This window comes from Macaca fascicularis, chromosome 12 (assembly GCF_037993035.2).
Source record: "Macaca fascicularis isolate 582-1 chromosome 12, T2T-MFA8v1.1".
In the NCBI taxonomy this organism is placed as follows: domain Eukaryota; kingdom Metazoa; phylum Chordata; class Mammalia; order Primates; family Cercopithecidae; genus Macaca; species Macaca fascicularis.
The window spans coordinates 20,330,888-20,353,454 of record NC_088386.1 but is presented as its reverse complement, the minus strand read 5'-3'; the positions used below and the strand labels follow the sequence as shown (position 1 = coordinate 20,353,454).

The window sequence follows — 22,567 nt, the reverse complement described above, 5'->3', positions numbered from 1 at the left end:
GGCATTGCAACGGCTGCTCAAAGCCACATGGCGTTTTTCTTTCAACATGCAAGGGATTCTATCTTTTTTTCCCCCTTGTTGGAAATCAGCATGTGATTTTAATTCAAGATCATTGGGCAGACAAATGAGAGAAAAATGGGGTACTTGTAACAGTAGGGAGAATTGGGATGAGCCTTAGATATGCCAGTAGAGTAATCATGGTAGGAATAATAAATGACTTTTCTCTTTACTGTTCCTACAGTCATTTGCCCTGTGTGGCTGGCTACCTGTCCTTACAAGGCTGCCTCTGTTGTGGGCAAAATAAAGGCCACGGTTGGTGAAGCTACCGTGAGATCTGTGGCCTCTAACACAAGCACCGTCGCTTATTTACAAATGTACCCTCCTAATTTCTGGTGGTGGGATTTTTGGGGAGCAAATTATCCAGTCCACGAATCCACAGGCCTTAAAGTGCTGGCACTTCAGTGCCAAGATAGTTTAGTTTCTGGGACTAATCTGCTTAGTTCACCTTTCAGGTGCTCTCTTAGCAGCTGACTTCTCTCAAATGAAGGGAAGCAAATTCAAACGCATTCCTTCTCTGTGATGAATTCAGCCAGTGTGTTTTGTGCTGTTTTCTTTCCTCTTGAGGGAAATTGGATAGTGGGCAGTGCCAGTCTCTCCCTCTTGTGGAAAACAAGCCCCTAGTTGGTCTGGCAGTAATTGCGCCTGGGCAGGCAAAGGCTGTCACAGTGACTGTCCTGTTCTTAGACTTCTGGGTGCTCTAGAGCCATCAGTGGAGCTTATAAAGTCTCCTGAGTCTAAGCCCACCCCCTCTAGAAATTCTCCACGGATCTAGGATAGGGCAGTATAACAGGTGCCTCAGGGCATGCTTCAGAGAAACAGTCAGAAGGAGATGAGAAACAGGATGGTGAGTGTCTAGAGTGGAAGCTTTGAGCCATATGGGCAGACAGTCCACAGCTCAGCTTGGCAACCTTACATGTTTCTGATACCCTTTGAACTTGGGCTTCCTCGACTGCTTAAATATCTGTCTTCTCAAACAGGTATGAGGAGTGATGGGAGATAGTGTCGACAGAGTGTCTCCCCAGTGCCTGCCTCCTAGGCGGGGTTGTGCAGGTGCAGCTCTGGATCTGACATGTCCCCGATGTTGGGATTATAGGATGCTCTTCAGCGAAGTTGATGTTCACCCTGTGTGCAGAGAGGCTGTGGTGGCCTTTCTGTGAATTCACCATTGCTCCTTCAAAACCCTTCCTGTTAGCTGGCAGTCCACATGTTACCCGATTTGGTTCTGTTGGCTTTGTGGGTTGGCCCCAGTTGATGGCCTTGGGACTCTTATCCCTGGTACCACCAAGTCAAAGCCACACCCTAAGATGACTTAGAGCAGAGTTTCCCAAAATTAGCATGGTTGATGTTTTGGATCAGATAAATTCTTTGTTGTCAGGAGGCTCTCCTGTGCATTGCAGCATCCCTGACCTCTACTCACCAGAGGCCAGTAGCACCCCTGCCCAGATTATGACAATGGAAAATGCCTCTAGACATTGCTAAATGACCCCTTGTTCTCTAGGGTGCAAAACTGCCCCTGGTTGAGAGCCACTGACATAGAGCCATGTCTAAGCCTTAGAAAAAACGTTCCCGGCCGGGCATGGTGGCTGACGCCTGTAATCACAGCACTTGGGGAGGCCAAGGTGGGAGGATCACGAGGTCAAGAGATCGAGACCATCCTGGCTAACTCGGTGAAACCCCATCTCTACTAAAGGTACAAAAATTAACTGGGTGTGGTGGCACGTGCCTGTAGTCCCAGCTACTCGGGAGGCTGAGGCAGGAGAATTGCTTGAACTCGGGAGGTGGAGGATGCAGTGAGCCGAGATTGTTCCACTGCACTCCAGCCTGGGTGACAGAGCGAGACTGCCTCTCAAAAAAAAAAAAAAAAAAAAAAAGTTCCCAAGGCCCTTGCTTCATAAGGAACACCTGGAGAGCTTCGTCAAAACAAAAACTCACACCTTCCTGGACCCTAATGCGAGACTGTGGAAGAAGAAACTTCAAGGGGGAGCCCAGGAATCGGAATTCTTTATGAGCCTCACAGAAGCCTCCGATCAGCAGCCAGTTTGGGGATCGAGACTTACCCTATCATGATCCCCTTGCCAGTAGCTTTGGGTGAACTTGGCTGCTACAATCTCATTCTAAAGATGAGTTTAATATCTGCCCATGCTGTGTCAGAGGTTAGTAATGGGGAAGTCAGTTTGTAGACAAGAACACATTTTGGACCTTATGGGGTGAGCTACAGACCCTGTCATAGGAAGATGGCAGTGTAAACAAGAAGTGTTTGTATGTTTGAATCAGTTACATTTATGCATCATCTAAAAAGGTCGCACACATAAAACTGTGCCAGGCACTGTGCTAATAAGACCCGCATGTGAGTTAACTCACAACAGTAGTACTACAGTCGTACAGACAATGAAATCATGGCATAGAGAAGTGACCTAGCTTTCCTGAGGTCATGCCCTGCTAGGTTGCTGGTGCTGTAAGTAGCCAGTCACCGGTTCCGGGGACTATGCTTTGTGGAGTACTCTACTGCCTTTTCTCATAGCAAGCGTGAAGGCACAACCAGAATTCCTACTGTTATTGCCAGACATTAGGGCATTGTAGTGGACTTCAAGGAAATGTTCATGCATGATAATTCCTCATTAGAGGTGTCTATATCATTAATGGACGAATCAGTCATTTTTAGGACACTGATTTGATTCTCTCTTTGGGGGAATGTGTGGACATTCACAGAGTGACAGGTTGTCTTCTTATAAGGGCCCCTCCCTCCCTTGCTTCTCTAAGGTGGTGGTATGTAGAGTTATATAAATGAGAATGAGGTTTTCTCCCTCCACGCCCCTTCATCTTTTTATTGGCATGAGAACTCAGGTGATGTGAACTGTCTTTGTCTCTTCATACATCTGGCCCGTAATCACCCACACTTGCCTCCCTCCCCAATATTCACCTGCTCATCCTTCAGAAGACGTTTGTGTGGGGAATATTTTTTTTTTTTTTTTTTTTTTGAGACGAGGTCTCGCTCTGTCGCCCAGGCTCGAGTACAGTGGCACAGTCTTGGCTCACTGCAGCCTCTGCCTCCCGGGTTCAGGTGATTCTCGTGCCTCAGCATCGCGAGTAGCTGAGACTACAGGCGTATAACACCATGCCCGGTGAATTTTTGTATTTTTAGTAGAGATGGGTTTTCACTTTGTTGGCCTGGCTAGTTTTGAACTCCTCCCGACCTCAGGTGATCTGCCTGCCTTGACTTCCCAAAGTGCTGGGATTACAGGCATGAGCCATTGTGCCTGGCCTCATTTGTGTTTTAAAGTTTGCTCACATCCCCAATGCCACCTTTGTCCACTGTGCTCATCTGAGGCTGACACAAACCTCAGGACAGGCTTATCAAGGCTGCCTTGTATGGAGCCGTCAAAGATTTTAAAGACTGCCCCAAGAGAGGGGGACGTCAGCAGAGTTCATGGCAAAATATGTAGTGATTTGAAGGAGGGAAGTCTTGCTTTTGGGGCCTCTCTAATCTGATTTATTTGGCTTGGTCTAGCGACAGCCTTGCTTTTAGGTCTGTGAGTATCTTAAATGGTAACGTGGAATTGTGGGCTCCTACAACACTTGTGCCAAGGACTGTCACTTTTGGTTGGACATTGGAGTCTAGGAGAATGTCCTGATCCTGGGGTCCTGGATAGATGTAATTTGCAAAGCCAGGAGAATGTTGAAGTCCTGGGTCTGCACTCGGTTTGTTCACATGGATGTTTGTGGTTAGACTCTGAGTTTGTCTGTGTTACCTCCCAATTGTCTTGCTTTCTTTTGATTTTGACAATATAATATAACTGTCCTTGCTCTAAGTTCTTCCTGGAATGCCCCCTGCTTGGAACTGGGGCCTGAGACAAGGAAGGCCGCAGATTGGACAGTGATTCCCGGCGTGATCTAGGAAGCAGGAGTGAAGTAGGGGGCGAGTTAGACAGGAAAAGAGGAAAAGTCAACTGAGGTGAGATATCGTGGTCACTTCTGTAGGCAGAGGTGGCTGAATTCTGCCTCTGAGAAGTCTATGCCCTGCCACCCTCACGGGCGCTGAATTGAGACCATACTAGAAAGTGTTGGAAGGAAATCTGAGTGGGCCAGGAAGATGTGATGTGGCACCAAAAGTCTTTTATGTGACCTCCAGTAGTTAAAGGACCATCCTCTCTACCTGTCTTGACTCTGGGATGGCCTTGTATTTAGTCAGCACTGTGGCGCGTTACATTTAGGTTCCTTAATCTCCCATTCCTCAGACAGGCAGGGTGATACTGGGCGTGGAAGCACCAGCGCTTATCTCTTGAGGTGGTGTGCTCGTGATGAGTGGACCAAACCAATAGCCTATTTATGGGCAGATCTGTATTTTGTAGGGAAGCCAGCATTTTGTGAATCTGATAACACATTTCAATGTAACTTGATATTCCAGAATTTTCAGAAACTTGCCCCTCTAGGTGAAAGCTCTAAGATGAACCATTAATGTGCTTTCCCCGAGTTACCATATAGTGAGGCTCTGGTGTATTGATATTCTTCACATAATTCAATATCATTGTTCTGTTTAGAAGACCAGCTTCCCAATGCAATGGATGAATAACATTTTCTTTTAAAATGTTCTCCTTCTGCTTTCTGTATTATCCTTTTTCTCTTACTCTGGGAAATGTCAGCCTTTCAAAATAGTAGAGTGTATAGGTCACAGAGAAGTTGCAGAAATAAGTAAGATCAGCCAAAAACACGGTGCATTTTTTTTTTTCCGTCTGACAACTCTGTAGTGATATATGAAAGGAAGCCCACAATTTGCAGATCACTTAGTGGGAAACTCATACTTTTTCTCCTAACTTGCCAGTGGGTAAATAATACCTACTGTTCAGTTCTTACGTTTTGGTTATGCAAATGAATCTGAGCCTTGAACCTATTGATTTAAAATAAAAATCTTTAATGAGCCAGAATTCCCATTGCTCCATCTAGATTGGAGTTTTAGTATGCCAGGATCTTGGCGGTTAAGTCAGAGTGGCTAACTTTCAACATGAGGAAGCTGAGGTCTAGAGATACTTTCCTATTTTTCTCCAAGTTAATGACAAGGGCTCCTGGGCTCTGCTTCCACCTTAGTGACTCCAGCAATACTGCTATTCCAGTTAGAAAAAAATAAACACAAAACTGTGTGTGAAAATTTTGTGTATGTATTTAGGTTGATAAACACCTAGATAAAGAAAATTCCAGCTTGTCTATGTTGCAAGCCTCAAATTTGGCTGTGAGTCCCAGTTCAGTTGACAGCTTCATAACACTGGGTAGCTCATAGACTGTCCCCAGACTGTCTCCAGCTCTCTATTTCTCCCTAACTGCCCCTCTCCCCATCAACCTTCTGATTTGTCAGAGGGGAGAGGTAGTGTATACTCCGTTTGGCAGCATCAGTGAAAAGCATGCGAGAAGTCCACAAGAGTTCTCTGTAAGCCTCTCATGCTTACCCACGTGCCATGGGGTGTTTGCCTCAGGGAATTCATGTCCTCGGGACTCGACCAGCTTGACCAGCTGTGGAAGCTTGATCAGCTTCCCAAAGGGCATGATATAGGGGGTTTTACCAGAGGTCCCAGTGATGGAAGATGATGCCACAGGATTAGATTAGAAATGTTATTTTTTGTGGGGAGGGGGGTGGGTGGGGGTAAAGCAAGTCAGCATGATAAGCAGTTTTGAAGTCACAAACTTATGACAGAAAAATCAATGTAAACAAATCCACTAAACACATAACCATTAATTACAGCTCACAACCTCCCATCATGTTTGCCTCTATTTTCTAATTTAGGGTGCTTGGTAAATCTCTAGTCTAGAGTAACATTTTAGTTTTGCAGTCCTAGGGTGTAGATAGAGCTTGGCCTCTCTGCCACTCACCAGGGAGCCTTACATTTCATATATATATATGTGTGTGTGTGTGTGTGTGTGTATATATATACACACACATATATGCGTGTATATATGTATATGTGTGTGTGTGTGTATATATATGTATTTTTTTTTTTTTTGAGACAGAGTCTCGCTTTTTTGCCCAGGCTGGAGTGCAGTGGCACAATCTTAGCTCACTGCAACCTCCGCCTCATGGGTTCAAGTGATTCTCCCGTCTCAGCCTCCCGAGTAGCTGGGATTACAGGCACCCACCACCATGCCTGACTAATCTTTGTACTTTTAGTAGAGATGGGGTTTCACCATGTTGGCCAGGCTGGTCTCGAACTACTGACCTCAGGTGATCCGCCCGCCTCGGCCTCCCAGAGTGCTGAGATTACAGGCGTGAGCCACTGCACGTGGCCCATATTTTATATATGCTTAATATCATCTTGGATGACCTGTGCCTACCCATCTTATTTATGTTTGCCACAGTTTTGGGAGGGAAGTGGTCTTTTTATCATTCCCACTTTTCTTCTAAGGAAACTGAGCCTTGGAGAAGGAGCTATGAACAGTTGAGCTTGGGTGGCAGCTTTCTAGGTTGCCCCAGAAGCAGGGCAGAAACTCACCAAAACCACACCTTGTGCACGTGAGTCCCGGTGCCCCACAGGACATGCGGTACACGCTCATGAAAACATGGCTGATTTACACGTCAAGTCTGAAACTTGATAGAGGCCCGCATTTCATGTCTTGTGAAGATACAAATACAGGTCAATGTTAGAAGTGATGTAGCTGGAGAAGACATTTCTAGAAATTTTGTTTCTGTTATAAAAGTACAGCACGGAAAAGTAGAAGGGAACAAAGTCTGTCTTTTTACTATTATTACTTTACCGTGTGTTTCCTTCCAAAAATTTCCCCCCCGGGTTTAGATTTATTTTTATGTGTTTCTAATCTGCATATGTATATTTTTATATCCTGTTTTTCATTTATCTTTTGGATACTTTTTTTGATCAACAAAAAAAAATTTTAATGGCATCTGATAGTCAACCGAATTGATGGATCACAGTTACTTAAACACTCCCTTTGTGGCACATGTAAATTTCCCACTTTTAAATATAAATAACACTGCTGTGAACATTCTTCTGCAAAAAGCCTTTTCTTTAGGGATTGATTCCCGGAAGTGGATCAAAGTGAATGAATAATTTAAGTCAATTACTTGAAATACTATAATCAAGGTTAGAAACACTGTAAAATAGGTTACTAAGGAAATGATGGAGTACTTTTATAGGAATCAAAATAAGTAAAAGATGTAATTAACCATGTCATGCTGAGAAGCCTGTGTTCAGAAGGTGCTGAGCTCGCCATTTCCCGCAGAGACAGAGCAGAAGAGTGGTTGGATGCTTCAGACCCAGTGGGAGAGTTTAGAGACCACAGGGGGCTTCCGTTTTTGTCTTTTTGATTCGGTAAGATTATTTACTCAAGTGGTTTTCTGTACATCCTGTGTCAGTGGGATTGCCTGGTTTTCAGGATAGACTAAAGCTTGGGCAACTTGTCTGTCGTCAGACCGGCAGCTCCTTCCCCTGGTTCCAAGTACCAGATGGCTGAGACAGCCTTTGCTGCCACTGCCATAAGATGAATCCCTTTCAAGAACCTTGTATCTGTCAGCTTTGCTGCAATAGCAGCACCCAAAGTCTCAGTGACTTATGCCGCAAACATGCATTTCTTCATTATTTCCATGTAAGCCAAGGTTTGCTGGTGGCCTTTTCCACATGAGTTCTCATTCCAGCTTTTAGGCAGAAGGAATAGCCCTTCTCCTAGGACCACTGGGCAGAAATGAGGCCAAACCAACTGTGCACATGGAAAGTTTCTGTGCAGGTACAGTGATGTCACCTCCACTCACTGTTTACTAGAGCAAGTCACACGGCCAAGCCCCATAGTGGGCAGGATGTATACATCCCCTACACAAAGGTGCTGTCAATCACACAGCAAAGGTAGGGGTGTGAGGTTGAGAGCAATTGATGTGAGCAATGATACACACTTCTGCAGGCCTACTGGGAATTGGCCTCCTTGTTTTCTTTTAATGACCACCCATCCCCTTGTTTACTGTAGCACAGAAGCCTCAGAATATGGCTCTGTGCATGAACTGAATTGACCATGTGGCCCAGGATGGCTTTCAATGCATGGGCCATGAGTTGGACAAGCTTGGTCAAAGTAGTTCGTGCACAGAGCCCAACACAAATTTGTAAACTTTCTTGAAATACTATGAGATTTATGCACAGACCTCTTTTTCTTTTTAATTTAAGCTCATCAGTATCGTTAGTGTTAGTGTATTTTATATGTGGCCCAAGACAATTCTTTTTCTTCCATTGTAGCCCAGGGAAGCCAAAAGATTGGACAACCCCGACTTTGACCCTAGCATGAGAGAATCTCTGGTTTAACACAGTATATGGCCAACGTGGTCTTGGGCCTCTTCATCCTTGTGGCGGGTGGTATTTTCTGAAGATGATCACAACCATATCCCCCCTCCACATGTTGTTCTACAATGCTTCCTTGTCACTCCTCCATCAAGAGGTGGCATCTTGTCCCCCTCTTCTTTAACCTCAGCAAGCCTATGGCTCACTTAAGGACTGCAGAATGCCCTGGAAGGATGTGGCATGCTTCCAAGGCCTTGCAGCTTCTGCCTGGTTTCAGTGGAGCGCTGGCTCGGGGGAAGCCAGCACCCCCTGCAGGAAGCCTGGCTACACCCAGGGGTGTTGGTTCAGCACTGTGGTTGACAGTCTCAGCTGAGTGTGGCCTTCCAGCCACCCCTGGTCTTGGCTTTCAGTCCTTGTTATCATTCCTCTTGGATTGAAAGTCCAGGGAGAGAGTCTGATGGGCCCAGCCTGGGTCAGGGGCCTGGGTTCCAGCAGGGGTGCAGTGACTGTCGGTCCTCCGCTTGGTGACAGTGGAGCCTGGAGGGAGCATGGAGGCTGGTTACCTATGAAGAGGGGATGAATGCAGGTCAGGCCCTGCAAGTGTGCAGCACAGACAGTGCCTGAGTCAGCGTTGGAAAATGCAGATCTAATCATCTTTCTTCATCATTTTCTAAGTTGTCAGGGGCTCTGCGTGGTTCTTCACAAGAACGTTTATACAGCTTACCTTATTAGAACGTGAGGCTCCACAGGGTTGGGTCTCACTCTCCCTCCTACTCAGCTTCCCAGCTGGATTCCTCGTGGAAACTGCACTCCAGTTTTTCTAGGGCATTTGTAATTTCTTGGGGGGAAAAATCTCCTCCACTTTGAAAGATTTTAGTGTAATCCATGTGCTGATGATTCCTGAGTCAAGTTTGAATCTAAACTCCTATTCCAGCTCCCTTCTCAACACCACCACTTGGATGTCTAACACACACATCCCACACTTACTGCGTCTGCAGCTGCACTCCTGATCTTTCCTGCCCCCGGACCTGCTTCTCCTACAGTCTTCCCTGTCTCCGGAAATGGCAACTCTATCCTTTGCTTTTCTCAGGTTCAAAGCTTCAAATAATTCGTAGCTCCTTTGTTTCCTACCATACATTAACAAGACTTGTCAGCTGTGCCTTCAGAATATATCCCTGAACAGACCAAAACTCAGAACCAGAAAATGTCCAGAGACTCACTCTTCAGTGCTGTATCCTGACCCATGTCATCATTTGCCACATCCTTACCTGCCTGGATATCCATGACATCATTTGCCACATCCTCACCTGGCCTGGATATCCATGACATCATTTGCCACACCCTCACCTGCCTCGATATCCGTGACATCATTTGCCACATCCTCACCTGCCTGGATATCCATGATATCATTTGCCAATCCTCTCCTGGCCTGGATAGCCATGATATCACTTGACACGTCCTCAGCTGGCTTGGCTATCCATGACATCATTTGTCACGTCCTTACCTAACCTGGATATCCATGACATCACTTGCCATGTCCTCACCTGACCTGGATATCCATGACATCATTTGCCACTCCCTCACCTGGCCTGGATATCCATGACATTATTTGCCACTCCCTCACCTGGCCTGGATAGCCATGACGTTGTTTGTCACACCCTCACCTGCCCTGGATATCGCCACAGCCTGCACACCGCTCTCCCTGTTTCTGCCCTTGGTGAGCAGTGGTCCTGTTAAAACATGCCACATCATGTTTCCAAGTTCGTGCGCCCTGTGGCCTCCCATGTTTGTAAATGCCTAAATCCTGACAACAGCTCTAAGACCTTATATGATCCACCTTCGCCATTCTCCCTCTTTCTCACTCCCCTTTGGAGTTGAGAGGGTTCCACCTCGGAGCCTGAAGCTTCATCCCCCCCGTACCTGCATAGCTTGCTCCCTAGAACAGTGCCTGGCACCCGGCAGGTGTGCAGTGGAAATGCGCGGGATGCATGAATTCTGGCGTGCCTTTGGACTTGCCTTCCCTTTTCCCGGAACATACTTTTCACTCGTCTTTATGAAGTTAATTTATTTGGTTTGTTCAAAGTCAGCTCAATTCTCAGCTTCTCTAGGAATATTTTTTTCTGAGACAGAGCCTTGCTCTGTTGCCCAGGTTAGAGTACAGTGGCATGATCTCAGCTCACAGCAACCTCCACCTCCCAGGTTCAAGCAATTCTCATGCCTCAGTCTCCTGAGTAGCTGGGATTACAGATGCACGCCACCATGCCTGGTCAATTTTTGTATTTTTGTTAGAGATGGGGTTTCACCATGCTGGCCAGGCTGATCTCGAGCTCCTGACCTCAGGTGATCCACCTGCCTGGCCTCCCAAAGCGCTGGGATTACAGGTGTGAGACACTGCGCCTGGGCCTCTAGGAATATTTGTGTGTGATTTAATTGCCCCCTTTCTCTACTTGGAGGAAAAGGGCCATGTTGTGTCCTCGTAGCTAATGAACAGCAGGTTTCTTTGCACGTGGTAGACATTCAGTGTTTCTTCATGTTTCATAGGTCACATCTGCACACACACAACTGCAAAAACCATGATCAGCTTCTCTAGGAAGAGTTTTTCCTAAAGCCTCTATTCCCCATCCGTGTTCAGCAAAAGCTGTTGTCACTCTCTTTGGGTATCTGCCTGGATATATTCCATGCATAGACAAGCAGTTGTACCTTCAGCAGTTATTTAAGAAAAAATTGGAATTGGTGCAGCTAATTGCCCTGACATTGAAAATACTTGCACGGTTTACTTGAAATAACCAGTTGGCTAACGTAGCAAGATTTTTAGATGTTCATATTCTCCTGAGAAGCAGGTTTACCCTGAGAGTACCTTTAAAATCTTTCCAAAAACCACTGGTTCCCTTATTCCCTCAGCAGCTGGAATGCACTGAATTCTGGTCAGTCTGCTTGGATCTCATGGGAGCCTGCAAGACCCATGTTCCCTATGCTGCCACTTCTCCCGGCTTGTTCTAGAATCACCTCTTCCAGCATCCCTGCAGGTGCCTTCTCCTGGTCTTCCCGCTTCCACCCATGTCCCTCTTTGTTCTTTTCTCAAAAGAGCAGCCAGAGTGATCCTTTTTGAATGTGAGTCAGGTTGTGTCATTTCTTTGCGGAGTCCTCCAGTGGTGCCCTGCCATCCTTAGTGGAAAAACACAAGTCCTTATGGTAACAGCAAGGCCCCTGGGTTCCAGCCATCCCAGCCTCGTCACCGTAGGTTGAGCATGCTGGGTTCCCTCCTGCTAGGAGCCTTCGCACTCAGTGTTCCTCTGCCTGGAGTGCTCATCCCCAGGTGGCTGCAGAGCCGACTCTCCCATCTGGTAGGTTTTTGTTCAGATGTACCCTCATTAGAGAGAAGTGTGAGTGCTGGATATAAAGAAACCTCCCCCTGCCCCCTGCCTTGTTCTTCCCCTTTTTTATGCTTTGTTTCTGTATATAATGTACTTACTTGTTCATTGCCTATCCCCATGTGAGTGCCACAAGAGCAGGCAATTGCTGTCCTGTTCATGCCAAATCCTTGCCCTAGAACACAAGAGTCAGTGTTTTGCTGATTAATTGGAAGACCTTGGGCCACGAGTCTCCGCATGCGTTCCCTGTGCAGTGTATATTGGAAGCAGAGATCTCGGGTAGGGTTTGGCAACATTTAGACGGGCTGTTCCCTGTTCCTTTCTTTCTATCCATTCCCCTCCACCCTGGAAATGTGAGACCTGGAGGCCCCAGGAAAATGGCCTTGGGAGCCTAGGCTGGGGAGAGGCCTCTCAGGCTCAGGTCAGTGTATCTCACTTAAGACCTTCCTTAAGCTTGGCAAGCCCCAAACAGACTCACTACCAGCTCCTCACTGCCTGTTCTTGGATGCGCCACTACCTCTTCCTTTGTGGCCAGTCTCAGAATTGGGGTTGTCCTTGTGCCCTTCTCCTCTGCCTATGCCCAGTCAGTCACTGAGTTCTGCCAGTTCGATCTGCTTGGTGTCTTTCCGTCTTGATTCTTCTCAGCTGTCGTGGTCTGTGTGTAGAGTCATCAGTTTGTTTTTGTGGCCACTGACATTGTCTTCCAGGCTATTCCCCTCCCTCTAGTTCCTTTCCCTTCAACCCTCCCAACCCCAGCTCTGCAGTCAGGAGGGTCTTTGCAAAGCCCAGATCACGTCATGGGTCTCCTTTGCTTAAAATGCTGCAGCGACCTCATGTCACCACAAAGGTTTCCCCAACCTCAGACCTGTGTGTTCCCACTTGGTGATCCTGCCCTCTCTGTGTACTATCTATCCTATCCTTTTATGAACTTAATATATTCATTTTTTCCCTAAGCAACAATAACTTTGCAGTCATGGAGTGATGACCATTGTTTTCTAAGGTACATTAAAATATGTAACTATTAAATACAACAGGTGTTGGTCTGTATGCTGTCTAAGATCTGTTGTGTGTACCATGGGTGATGCACCCGCCATCTTGAGGGAGCTTCCAGGACACACAGGTCCCTTCTTTGTGGCCATTGCATTGCTGCTCCCCTGGGACCAAATGCTCCAGGAATAGCATCTCCATTTTGAATTCCCGCTGAAACAGGGCCCCACAGTGCTGTGTCTTTATGCTTTTGTCCGTAAAGTTTCCTCTGTCTGGAGTAACCTCCAAAGCTTCTAGTTTCTCTGCTTCATGATTCCCGTCCATTGTACACCCAGCTTAGACGTCATACTACAGAGCCATCCTTTCTTCCCGTTCCGTCCCCCCCAGGTTGTGTTGTATCACTCTGCATTCTTTCTTCGTTTTATTCCTTGTCCATTGCCTATTTTCACATTCACAAGTGATGGACTGTCCTGTAGTGATTTCCAGGTTTTCTATCCTAGATTTGTGCTCTCTGGGGCCTGGGTATAGATTTTGTTTGCCTTAGCCTCAGGGCTGGACACATAGAACTTAAAATGTGAGTGACTGAATTTTCAAGTCCCTTTCTAAAATTCAGATACCCTGGTGAAGCAGTCGCTGTGGCTGGAGATAGGTTGATGTTAGATGAAAACAAGAGTGAGACTGGCATGTAGACCTGGGGTTTGGCAGGCTCTCTGGAGGGAAGGAAATGGCGCATTGACTGGTGGAGGTACCAAAGGCCTGATGTGCCTTCACATAGTTTCCTAGAGCAGTCCCTGTTAGCCCACATAAATTGACCCCATCTTGAGGAATGGCTTGGGCGACGGCCCCTTTGGTGAGCCTGTGTATTTTCAGCCCAACCTTTAGAGCTGCACTGTCCAGTATGATAGTCACCAGCTACATGTGGCCATTTGATTTTTAATTAAAATAAATTAAAATTTCATTTCTTCAGTTGCAGTAACCACATTTGCAATACTCGATAGATAGCCATGGCGAGTGGCTACCACATAGAATAGCATCCATCATCGCAGAAAATGCCCTGGGTCTGCTCTGCTCTAGAGACTAATTGTTTAACAAGTTCCTCATGTTGACTTTTGTCCCTAAAGTAGATGCCAGAAATAAAGTCCTATCTAAGTGGGATTTCAGTTGGTCGGGTTCTGTTCAGCTTGTGTATCATTACAGATGTAAACCAAAGGTCATTTGTTGAGGAAGGAGAGGTTTTAATGGTCACAACTTGAGGAAGTGGAGGCTGTCACCATGGAGAGGGTAGGGAATGCTTGCGTGGAGAGCTGTGGTCTGAGTGACTGTCCCTGGTCCAAGTCAATCTCACCCGCTCCAGAAACACAGCAGGTAGATGAAGTTGAAGATAGAGGAGAGAGATGGGAAATGGATGGAGAGAGGGGATGAGGGGCTGCAGCTCAGGAGAGTTGAGGGGAGGAATGAGGTGAACATGAGTACAAACATGAAGGGAAGTGGGGGAGTTCCAGAAGGAGGAGAGGAGGGAGGCATTGACAGTGACGGATTGAGGGAGGGGTGGAGTCTTAACCAGATGGTGCCGGTTTGGCTTCTCCATGATAGAGAGGAGAGAATGGTTCACAGCCATTCCTTGCTCACATTCTCCTTTTATCCTGCCTCCAAGATGAGCTTCCTTTGTGGCTTTGAAATGTCAGAACACACAGAGAGAAAGGGGGCTTAGCTGGAGAAAACCAGCATTAGGAATTGTTCAGCCCTAAGTACTGTGTTATATGCTCACACCACTTAACTCTTGTATTTTTCGTTATTTGCTTCATATTTGAGCACTGTCTCAGATGACAAATGCTTTGGAGACCAGAGTCAAAGACGATAAATAAAACAATTACACGTTAAACTATGGGCTGAAATGGTTAATCACCAGGGCTTCTTTGTGTTTAGATCTGTCATAAATTAGAGGGTGATTGGAGAAACTTCTCTTGTTTGGCTTTTTTGATCTGATAGGAAGTAACCTAGAACTGGTAGGCTAGGACTCAGGCTGTTTTAATGTGAGCCACAGGCCTTTAAACCTACAATTGACAAGGGGCCAAACTTTCTGTCTGACATCATTTTGTGTATGAGTGTCTGTCAGTAGGTTTTGCCCTTATAATTTCAGAATTAAAAACTGATGCCTCTAGAGATTTATAATACTGTGCACAGTTAGCAATTTGGAGCCTTTAGCAGAATAGAAAAAAAAGGAGGCTTTAACTACCTTTAATAATTTCTTTGAAGTGACTTGTTAACCATTGCTTCCTTTCGGACATTGTGTGTCTTTGTGTGTGTGTGTGTGTGTGTGTGTGTGTGTGTGTGTGTATGTGAGAGAGAGAGAGAGAGAGACAGGGTCTCTCTCTGTCACCCAGACTGGAGTACGGTGGCACGATCATGGCTTACTACAGTCACAACCTCCTGGGCTCAAGCAATCCTCCTGCCTCAGCCTCCTGAATAGCTGGGACTACCGGCACACACCACCATGCCCAGCTAATTTATTTTTTGTGGAGGTGGGGTCTTTGTGTTGCCCAGGCTGGTCTCAAACTCCTGGCCTCAAGCAGATCTGCCTGGGCCTCTTAAAGTGCTGGGATTACAGGTGTGAGCCACCACGCCCGGCCTATTCAGTGGTTCTTAAACTTGAGTGTACATCAGAATCACCTGAAGGGCTTATTAAACCACAGATTGCTGGGCCACATCCCCAGAGTTTCTGATTCAGTAGGTCTGGGGTGGATTGACTCAGAATTTGCTCTTCCACCAAGTTCTTATGTGACGCGGGTGCTGCTGATTCGTGGACCACACTGTGACGACCACTGATCCGGTGGGTATTGATTTGTTTATTTAGAAACAAGAGTTTCACTCTTGTTGCCCAGGCTGGAGTGCAGTGGCGTGATCTCAGCTTACCGCAACCACCTTCTCCCAGGTTGAAGCGATTCTCCTGCCTCTGCCTCCCAAGTAGCTGGGATTACAGGCGTGCACCACCACGCCCAGTTAATTTTGTCTTTTTAGTAGAGACAGGGTTTTTCCATGTTGGTCAGGCTGGTCTTGACCTCCTGACCTCAGGTGATCCACCCATCTCGGCCTCCCAAAGTGCTGGGGTTACAGGTGTGAGCCACCGCGCCCAGCTGGGAATTTAAATTTGGTTTCAGTCTGGGTTGATTGGCGGATTATGCTGAAGGGGTGCAGCTCATTTGCCTCTTTCTGATCCATGAAGTTCTTCCCCAGAGTTGGGGCAGGAGGGAGGAGTCTCTATTCTTTTTAGTGACCTGGTTCCTCAATGCTCTTGTTACTGGCCAGGCCAGCCTTTCTGGGTTGAGGCCACGGATTGCTGATGGAGCAATTACCCTTTGCCCCCACCCATCTCTGATCCGCCAAGCTTGGAAGCAGCTCACACTTGCAGATACAAGAATCAGTCATATTTGCACTGTTTGCTCCCGACTCAAATCTTCACAGCATCCTGGAGACCACTAGTCCCAGGGCAGTGGTGGTAAGAGCATGTGACGTGGCTGCCCAGAGCTTTCGTGTGGCTGGATGGTTGACCAGGGCTGGCTGCTGGGAGGGAGGCAGTTGAATGGGATTCTATTTCTGGATAGACTTCACAAACTCCTTGAGTGACCTTAGGGAAGCCGGCCAATCCTTGACTCCTGCATTTTTAAACACTCCTGTTTATAAAACACCTCTCTCCCCACCCCTCATCCATAAAATAGCAGAAAAACAAAAACCTGGGTCTGGTGAGTGGCCTCCAGGGGACTGATGAGCTGATGTGTGGAGCTCTGAGTGCTAGAGGAGAAAGCTGCTGTGTAAACACAATAAATATTAATAAAACGTTAAAAAATAGCACCGTGCCTGCTGCTAATAATAGCTGCTTTGGGCTGCTGGAGACACTGACACACGGCATCCCAGCAGTGTTGAAGGAGAGGTGACTGTGGGTTTTGAATCTGCAACCCATTTAAAAGATGCAAATGAGTTTTTGAAACATTTTGGAGCATATTCAGAGGTATATTGGTAAAGAAAATAGGATTACAATTCTGTGAAATACAACTTTAATAAACCAAATCACAAATTTCTTTTGATTTTCATTATATTTCAGAGTTGCCTTACCACGTGGACTATTCCACGGGCATTTGGCTGAAGCATCGGGAGTTTCTTTCCTCCTCCCATCCCCAGTGGTAAATGGTTGATGCCTCCTCAGACTCCCTGGGGAGACTTACGGATGAATCTATTGATGTTTCATCCACTCTGCTGCCTGCGGGAGTACCTGCTGCGTGCTATGTAGTTCTTGCCCTTACAGAATTTATAGTGTAATTTTGAGTAAAGTTAGGTAAACAATACATTACGTACGAGGCCCTTGCATCCTTCGTACTCATCTCCTTAGGTAAATGTACACAGAATCCATATCAGCCTTTTGTGCGGGATGGAGGCATGGCTGCGGAGAGCTGGTGAGAGGCAGTTCCTGCATTATCACCACCGTTCCCTGTCAGAAGCAGGCATTTGTTCCTTCCTTCCCCCAGAGCAGTAGGGAGATGGAAGCTCCCTTGGGGATATGGTGACAAATTGCCTGTAGAGTCTAGCACGCAGGTTGTGGCTACCCTACTTGATTTTCAGGGAGGGAAGGCTGATTGACAAACAAATGCACTACGAGGCCTGTCAGGTCCCACGAGACCCCCTTCCTTCCTCCCCAGCTTGGATGTTGCTTCCATCTCAGCCTCTGTTCCGGGGAGTTCTGTGCTTTCACCTCACAGTGGAAGCTTCCTAGGGACAGGGCCCTACCTGGCTCTAGGAGCTGGAGTGGTGTCCAGGCAACTTAAAAAAAAAAAAAAAGGAATTCCCCAGGGGAGTGCAATGTGCTGTCAGTGCTGGGAAGTGCTGAGTTGATGACTGAAGTTACCTGAAAGGGTTAATTAACGAGGAATCTCTGTGAGTCACTCAGGAGTTTTGTGAATGGAGGGAAGAACCACATTGCGGGAACTTACCTCAGAGGCCTATGCTGATTTCAGGCTTTCTCCTGTAATGGGACCTCTCAGGGCACATGCCTCACAGGGAGGAATGGTTACTCCAGGTCCCTAGCACAGCTGGCCCAGAACTGTCTTCCAAACAGGAGGCAAGTGCTTTGGGAGTGATGCTTCCCAAGCCCTAGGAATCCCTGCTCTTGCTCCAGTACGGAGTCACTAAAGGGCCCTCCAGTAGGTTCACCTCGTTCCTTCAGGACTTTTGTTTGTTTGTTTGTTTGTAGTTTATTTATTTATTTATTTATTTATTATTATACTTTAAGTTCTAGGGTACATGTGCACAACGTGCAGGTTTGTTACCTATGTATACTTGTGCCATGTTGGTGTGCTGCACCCATCAACTTGTCAGCACCCATCAACTCGTCATTTACATCAGGAATAACTCCCAATGCAATCCCTCCCCCCTCCCCCCTCCCCATGATAGGCCCCGGTGTGTGATGTTCCCCTTCCCGAGTCCAAGTGATCTCATTGTTCAGTTCCCACCTATGAGTGGGAACATGCGGTGTTTGGTTTTCTGTTCTTGTGATAGTTTGCTGAGAATGATGGTTTCCAGCTGCATCCATGTCCCTACAAAGGACACAAACTCATCCTTTTTTATGGCTGCATAGTATTCCATGGTGTATATGTGCCACATTTTCTTAATCCAGTCTGTCACTGATGGACATTTGGGTTGATTCCAAGTCTTTGCTATTGTGAATAGTGCCGCAATAAACATACGTGTGCATGTGTCTTTATAGCAGCATGATTTATAATCCTTTGGGTATATACCCAGTAATGGGAGGAAACAACAGGTGCTGGAGAGGATGTGGAGAAATAGGAACACTTTTACACTGTTGGTGGGATTGTAAACTAGTTCAACCATTATGGAAAACAGTATGGCGATTCCTCAAGGATCTAGAACTAGATGTACCATATGATCCTCCAGGACTTTAACACGGCCCGGTTTGTCCCTGATTCCAGTGTTAGGACTATGGTTCCCAGCCCCAGGCGTGCTGTCACACCGAGGCAGCACATTAGCACCTACTGACTGCCTGAATTGTCTCTTCTGCCCCTGGTGGATCATGGGGCCCCGTGGCTCACAGCATTCACATAGGTTCTGTAGGATGGCAACTTCTTTCCCCTGTTGACTTTGGTGGTCAAAGTCAATATACCCTGAACTGTATTCTCCTAGAAGTGACTTACTGTCAATCCTTGGTCTAGGGGTGGTCACCCTGGGGGTGTGGCAAGTTACAGCTGAGTCCATTCCCAGGTTGTGTCCTTGTCACTGTCAATTGTGCGGCCTCTTCAGCAGTGTGGAGTTCTCCCAATTAAGATCCTCAGTGTTTCGTTTTTTTGCAGAGCCTGTGTCTCTTGGGGGTGATGTTCCTTCCAGCATCCATGTGTGTATTCATTTGCTCAAGTCTGTGCTGATTCCTAGCCCATTCATTCCTTTTCCTTCCATCTCTGTTCTTTTTTGTGTTTTGCTCCAACCTGCAATTATTCTGTCTTTGCTTTTGAGGGAATAAAACCTACACCACAGTGTGACTTAGAAGCCGACTGAGTGGACTCCAAGCAGCCTTGCTTACCTGCTTTTATTCCTCAGTCCTAAGTGTGGAGGATGGGGTCTGTTCACAGGTTTACTGGGATTATAAGTAGGTTTTACCTCAAAATTAGGTGAGCAATTTGGGGCCATGCTGTTAGTCCAGAGAAGGGGACTCCAAGGTGGATAATAAAACATGATTTTGTTTGATAGTTGGGGCAAGATTGCTGAGGAGGCTGCCAAATGGTGGAGACATCAAGCTGGGACAGGAATGATCTAAACCTGACTGTAGTCACTCTTGTATTTTTTCTCTTTTCTCTCCCTCTTCATTTTCATTTGATATTTTAACCCTTGTAATGCTATCATTTCCTCGTGCCTCCCTTCATCTTCCATCACTCTTCATTTTTCCATCCTGAGATTTGTTGTGTCTGGGTTGTCAGAGACTTTTCCTATGTCCTGAGTCCCATAGCCTTCTTTGCCAGTCCCCATGCCACATCCCCAGCTGTGTGTCCTCTCGCTTCACCTTGGCCTCACCGCGCACCTGCTCCTGCCTCTGCCTGTCCTGGGTGTCTTGGTTGACCATCTCCTTTCTTACCCCTCATTTTTGCCTTTTAGAGTTTCTCTATCTTACTGCAAACTCCTGTCTTGTCATTACCAGATCATTTCTCCTTTTCATCATTGGGACAATGCAAAGGTGTCTGTCACGTCCTATCCAAAAGTGACAGAGTAGACTTTCCTTTGCTTAAGCTAACAGTAATGGCTTCCCGTTTTATGTTTTGTGCATTGTCTCATTTCCTCTTTAGGTAGGGAATATATTCCCATTTGAACGATGAGGAAATCGAGCTAAGAGAGACAATAATCAAGATCACACAAGTTAAGTAAATGGTAGAGCTTGGCATGTCTCATGCCAGAGCCTCCATTCTGCTGTTAAACCATGTACCTTCCCGTCTGAGCAGGAATGACACATCACATTTGCCAGGCAAGGGAGAAAGATTTCACGGCCTTGAAGACCCTTCCATGCCAGCATTCATGGAATGCTGTGAGCTTCTGTGGGATGGTGACCTCTTTTCCCTGAGGCTGACTCTGGTGATCAAACTCTTGAACTGTATTCTCCTAGAGGTGACTTAGTGTCCATCCTTGGGCTGTGGGTGGTCACCCTGGGGGTGTGGCAAGTTACAATTGAGTTCCTTCCCAGACTGTGTCTTTGTCTCTGTCAATTGTGTGGACTCTTCAGCAGTGTGAGTCCTCCCAGTTACGATTCTCAATGTTTTGTTTTTTGCAGAGCCTGTGTCATCTTGGGGGTGATATTCCTTCTGTCATCCATATGTATAGTGGTCAAAGCCATCCATGACCTCTCAACGAGGCTGCTCCCAGAAGTGGTAAGGTCCTTCTTCTTCCTTAACAGTCCTTCCTGCCAGTGCTGGCCCCCTGGGCTGCCTTTCACCGCAGGGTTCCTGGGGGGAGTCGGGCACGTTGAGAGGGAACAGACAACATTTTGGGGGGTCAGAAGAACTTGTTGCAGGGATGCGAATGACCTGGTGGAGAGAAACACTGGGCAAGGTGAAGAGACTCCAGATAGGTGAGCTAGGACTGGGTTCTGTGTGCCTCTCCTTAGCTATTTTCACTATTTTTAAAGCAAGATTCATTTTGTTTTTGTAAAGAGAAACTGGGTTATTTTTGTGGAGCAGAGTGATCCAGTCTGTGGTGTTTGCATCTGTTGTTCAGTGTTCATTCAATGATCGTAGTATTAAGAATTATTTTCCTTTGCACCTCAATTCATTACATAAATATATTCACGTTACGTTCTCTGACACACTTGACGCTGGGATATTGAAACTGGACGACACAAATTCATATTAAAATGTGTCTTTGACTACTTTGTCCTCTGGGTGAGAGTCATTACTGGCACTCTGATTCTTTTTCCCTCCCTCCCCTTATAGGGAGTGCTGAGAAAAATATTTTTACAGCCTCCTATCGTGCAGTCTTCATGGCAGGCAACTGATTTGGTTACCAGGAGATGAAGATGCTGCCATTACAATAATTCTCTGTGTACAAGTTGCAATGGAAATTTGAATGCAAAATCTGGTCTGTCCTCTTAGGATGTGATTTGATGTGAGCTTGGCTACATGCACCATCTGATATAAGACCAAAATGATTAGACCTTTAATTTTACTTTTGAAGAAAGATGTTAATCCTGGTTGGGGTGATGTATTGCATGTATGTGTGTGTATGTGTGTTTTTATAGGGAAGATGAACATGAGGTGAGACATTCTCCTGTGTTTAGTAGAGGCATATGAAAGTGATTTCCCTCACTCCCTTGTAAATGATTAGAGTCATCCCTTTAATGATCCACCAGGATTTTAACTGTTATTTATCACCATAGTTGGCCAGTGCTTACTCTCTAACATCTCAGTGACAGGGAGGAAACATGGATACAGGGAAAGGAATGTTCCTATTTGTAGTATTTAGTCTTTTTCAGAAGCAGAGATAGCTCGAGCAAATATTACCATTCATTACAGTCCTGTGCTCTTCATCTCCTACTTACCAATCTCCCTGGTTGCCTGGCATGTGGGACTCTCACATCCTCCTCCTCCATCAGACTTGCTAGCCTGCATTTCACTCAGTCAGAATCTGAACCTTAGGTAAAATATGATGGTGCCAAGTGTGATTACACGTGTTAGATGTCAGTCAGGAAACATCTACGTTTTATAGGCATTGCAAATAGGCCTCAACTCTGAGAAATGTTTATTGGTGGGAATTGTCTCCACTATGCCAGTTGACACATTCATTTATTTAGGCATTAAAAATTAATTTCCAGCAGGGCTCACGTGATAGGGAATGGCTGGCTGTGCTCACGGCCCTGGTAGTGGCTCTCCTTGTTATTCTCCTGACAGCTGAACCACTTTTAACTGGGAGCAATCTCTTATTATCCCACAGTGCAAAGACTCTTAAGAGAAGCAGCTCACCGACTTAAATTCCCCCTCAAGGTATACATGTCCAACACCCAGCCTCACCTGGGGTTCAGAGAGGCTGAAGATTCCGGGGTTGTGCCTGTCCTTGCAGAACCCATACCCTCTGCACCTTTGATGCATTGTATGGGATTGTAGACATTTATTTTACTTGTTTTTTTAAATTGACAACAATGATATATATTTTTGGGGTACATAGTGATGTTTTGATACATACCATGTATAGTGATCAGATTAGGGTAATTAGTGAATTAGCATATCCATTATCTCAAACATTTATTATTTCTGTGTTGAGAACATTCAATATCCCCCTTCTAGCTATATAATATGTTATATAATTCTAACCTATATAATATATTATCGTTTACTCTAGTCATCCTGT

The 22,567-nt window shown here is 46.1% G+C and overlaps 1 protein-coding gene across 4 annotated transcripts in view; it reads left to right on the top strand.

Annotated features, from left to right (window-relative positions):
* TMEM163 (transmembrane protein 163) overlaps positions 1–22,567 on the top strand; it is a 260,775-nt gene that overhangs the window by 193,266 nt on the left and 44,942 nt on the right. For 3 of the 4 annotated variants that reach the window (XM_045368199.2, XM_074008921.1, XM_074008920.1), the window contains one exon: positions 20,499–20,595. The exons of the other annotated variant lie outside the window; for it this stretch is intronic. In XM_045368199.2, coding sequence (XP_045224134.1) covers positions 20,499–20,595 — 97 coding nt within the window. The remainder of the gene's footprint in view (positions 1–20,498; positions 20,596–22,567) is intronic. 4 annotated transcript variants of the gene reach the window in all.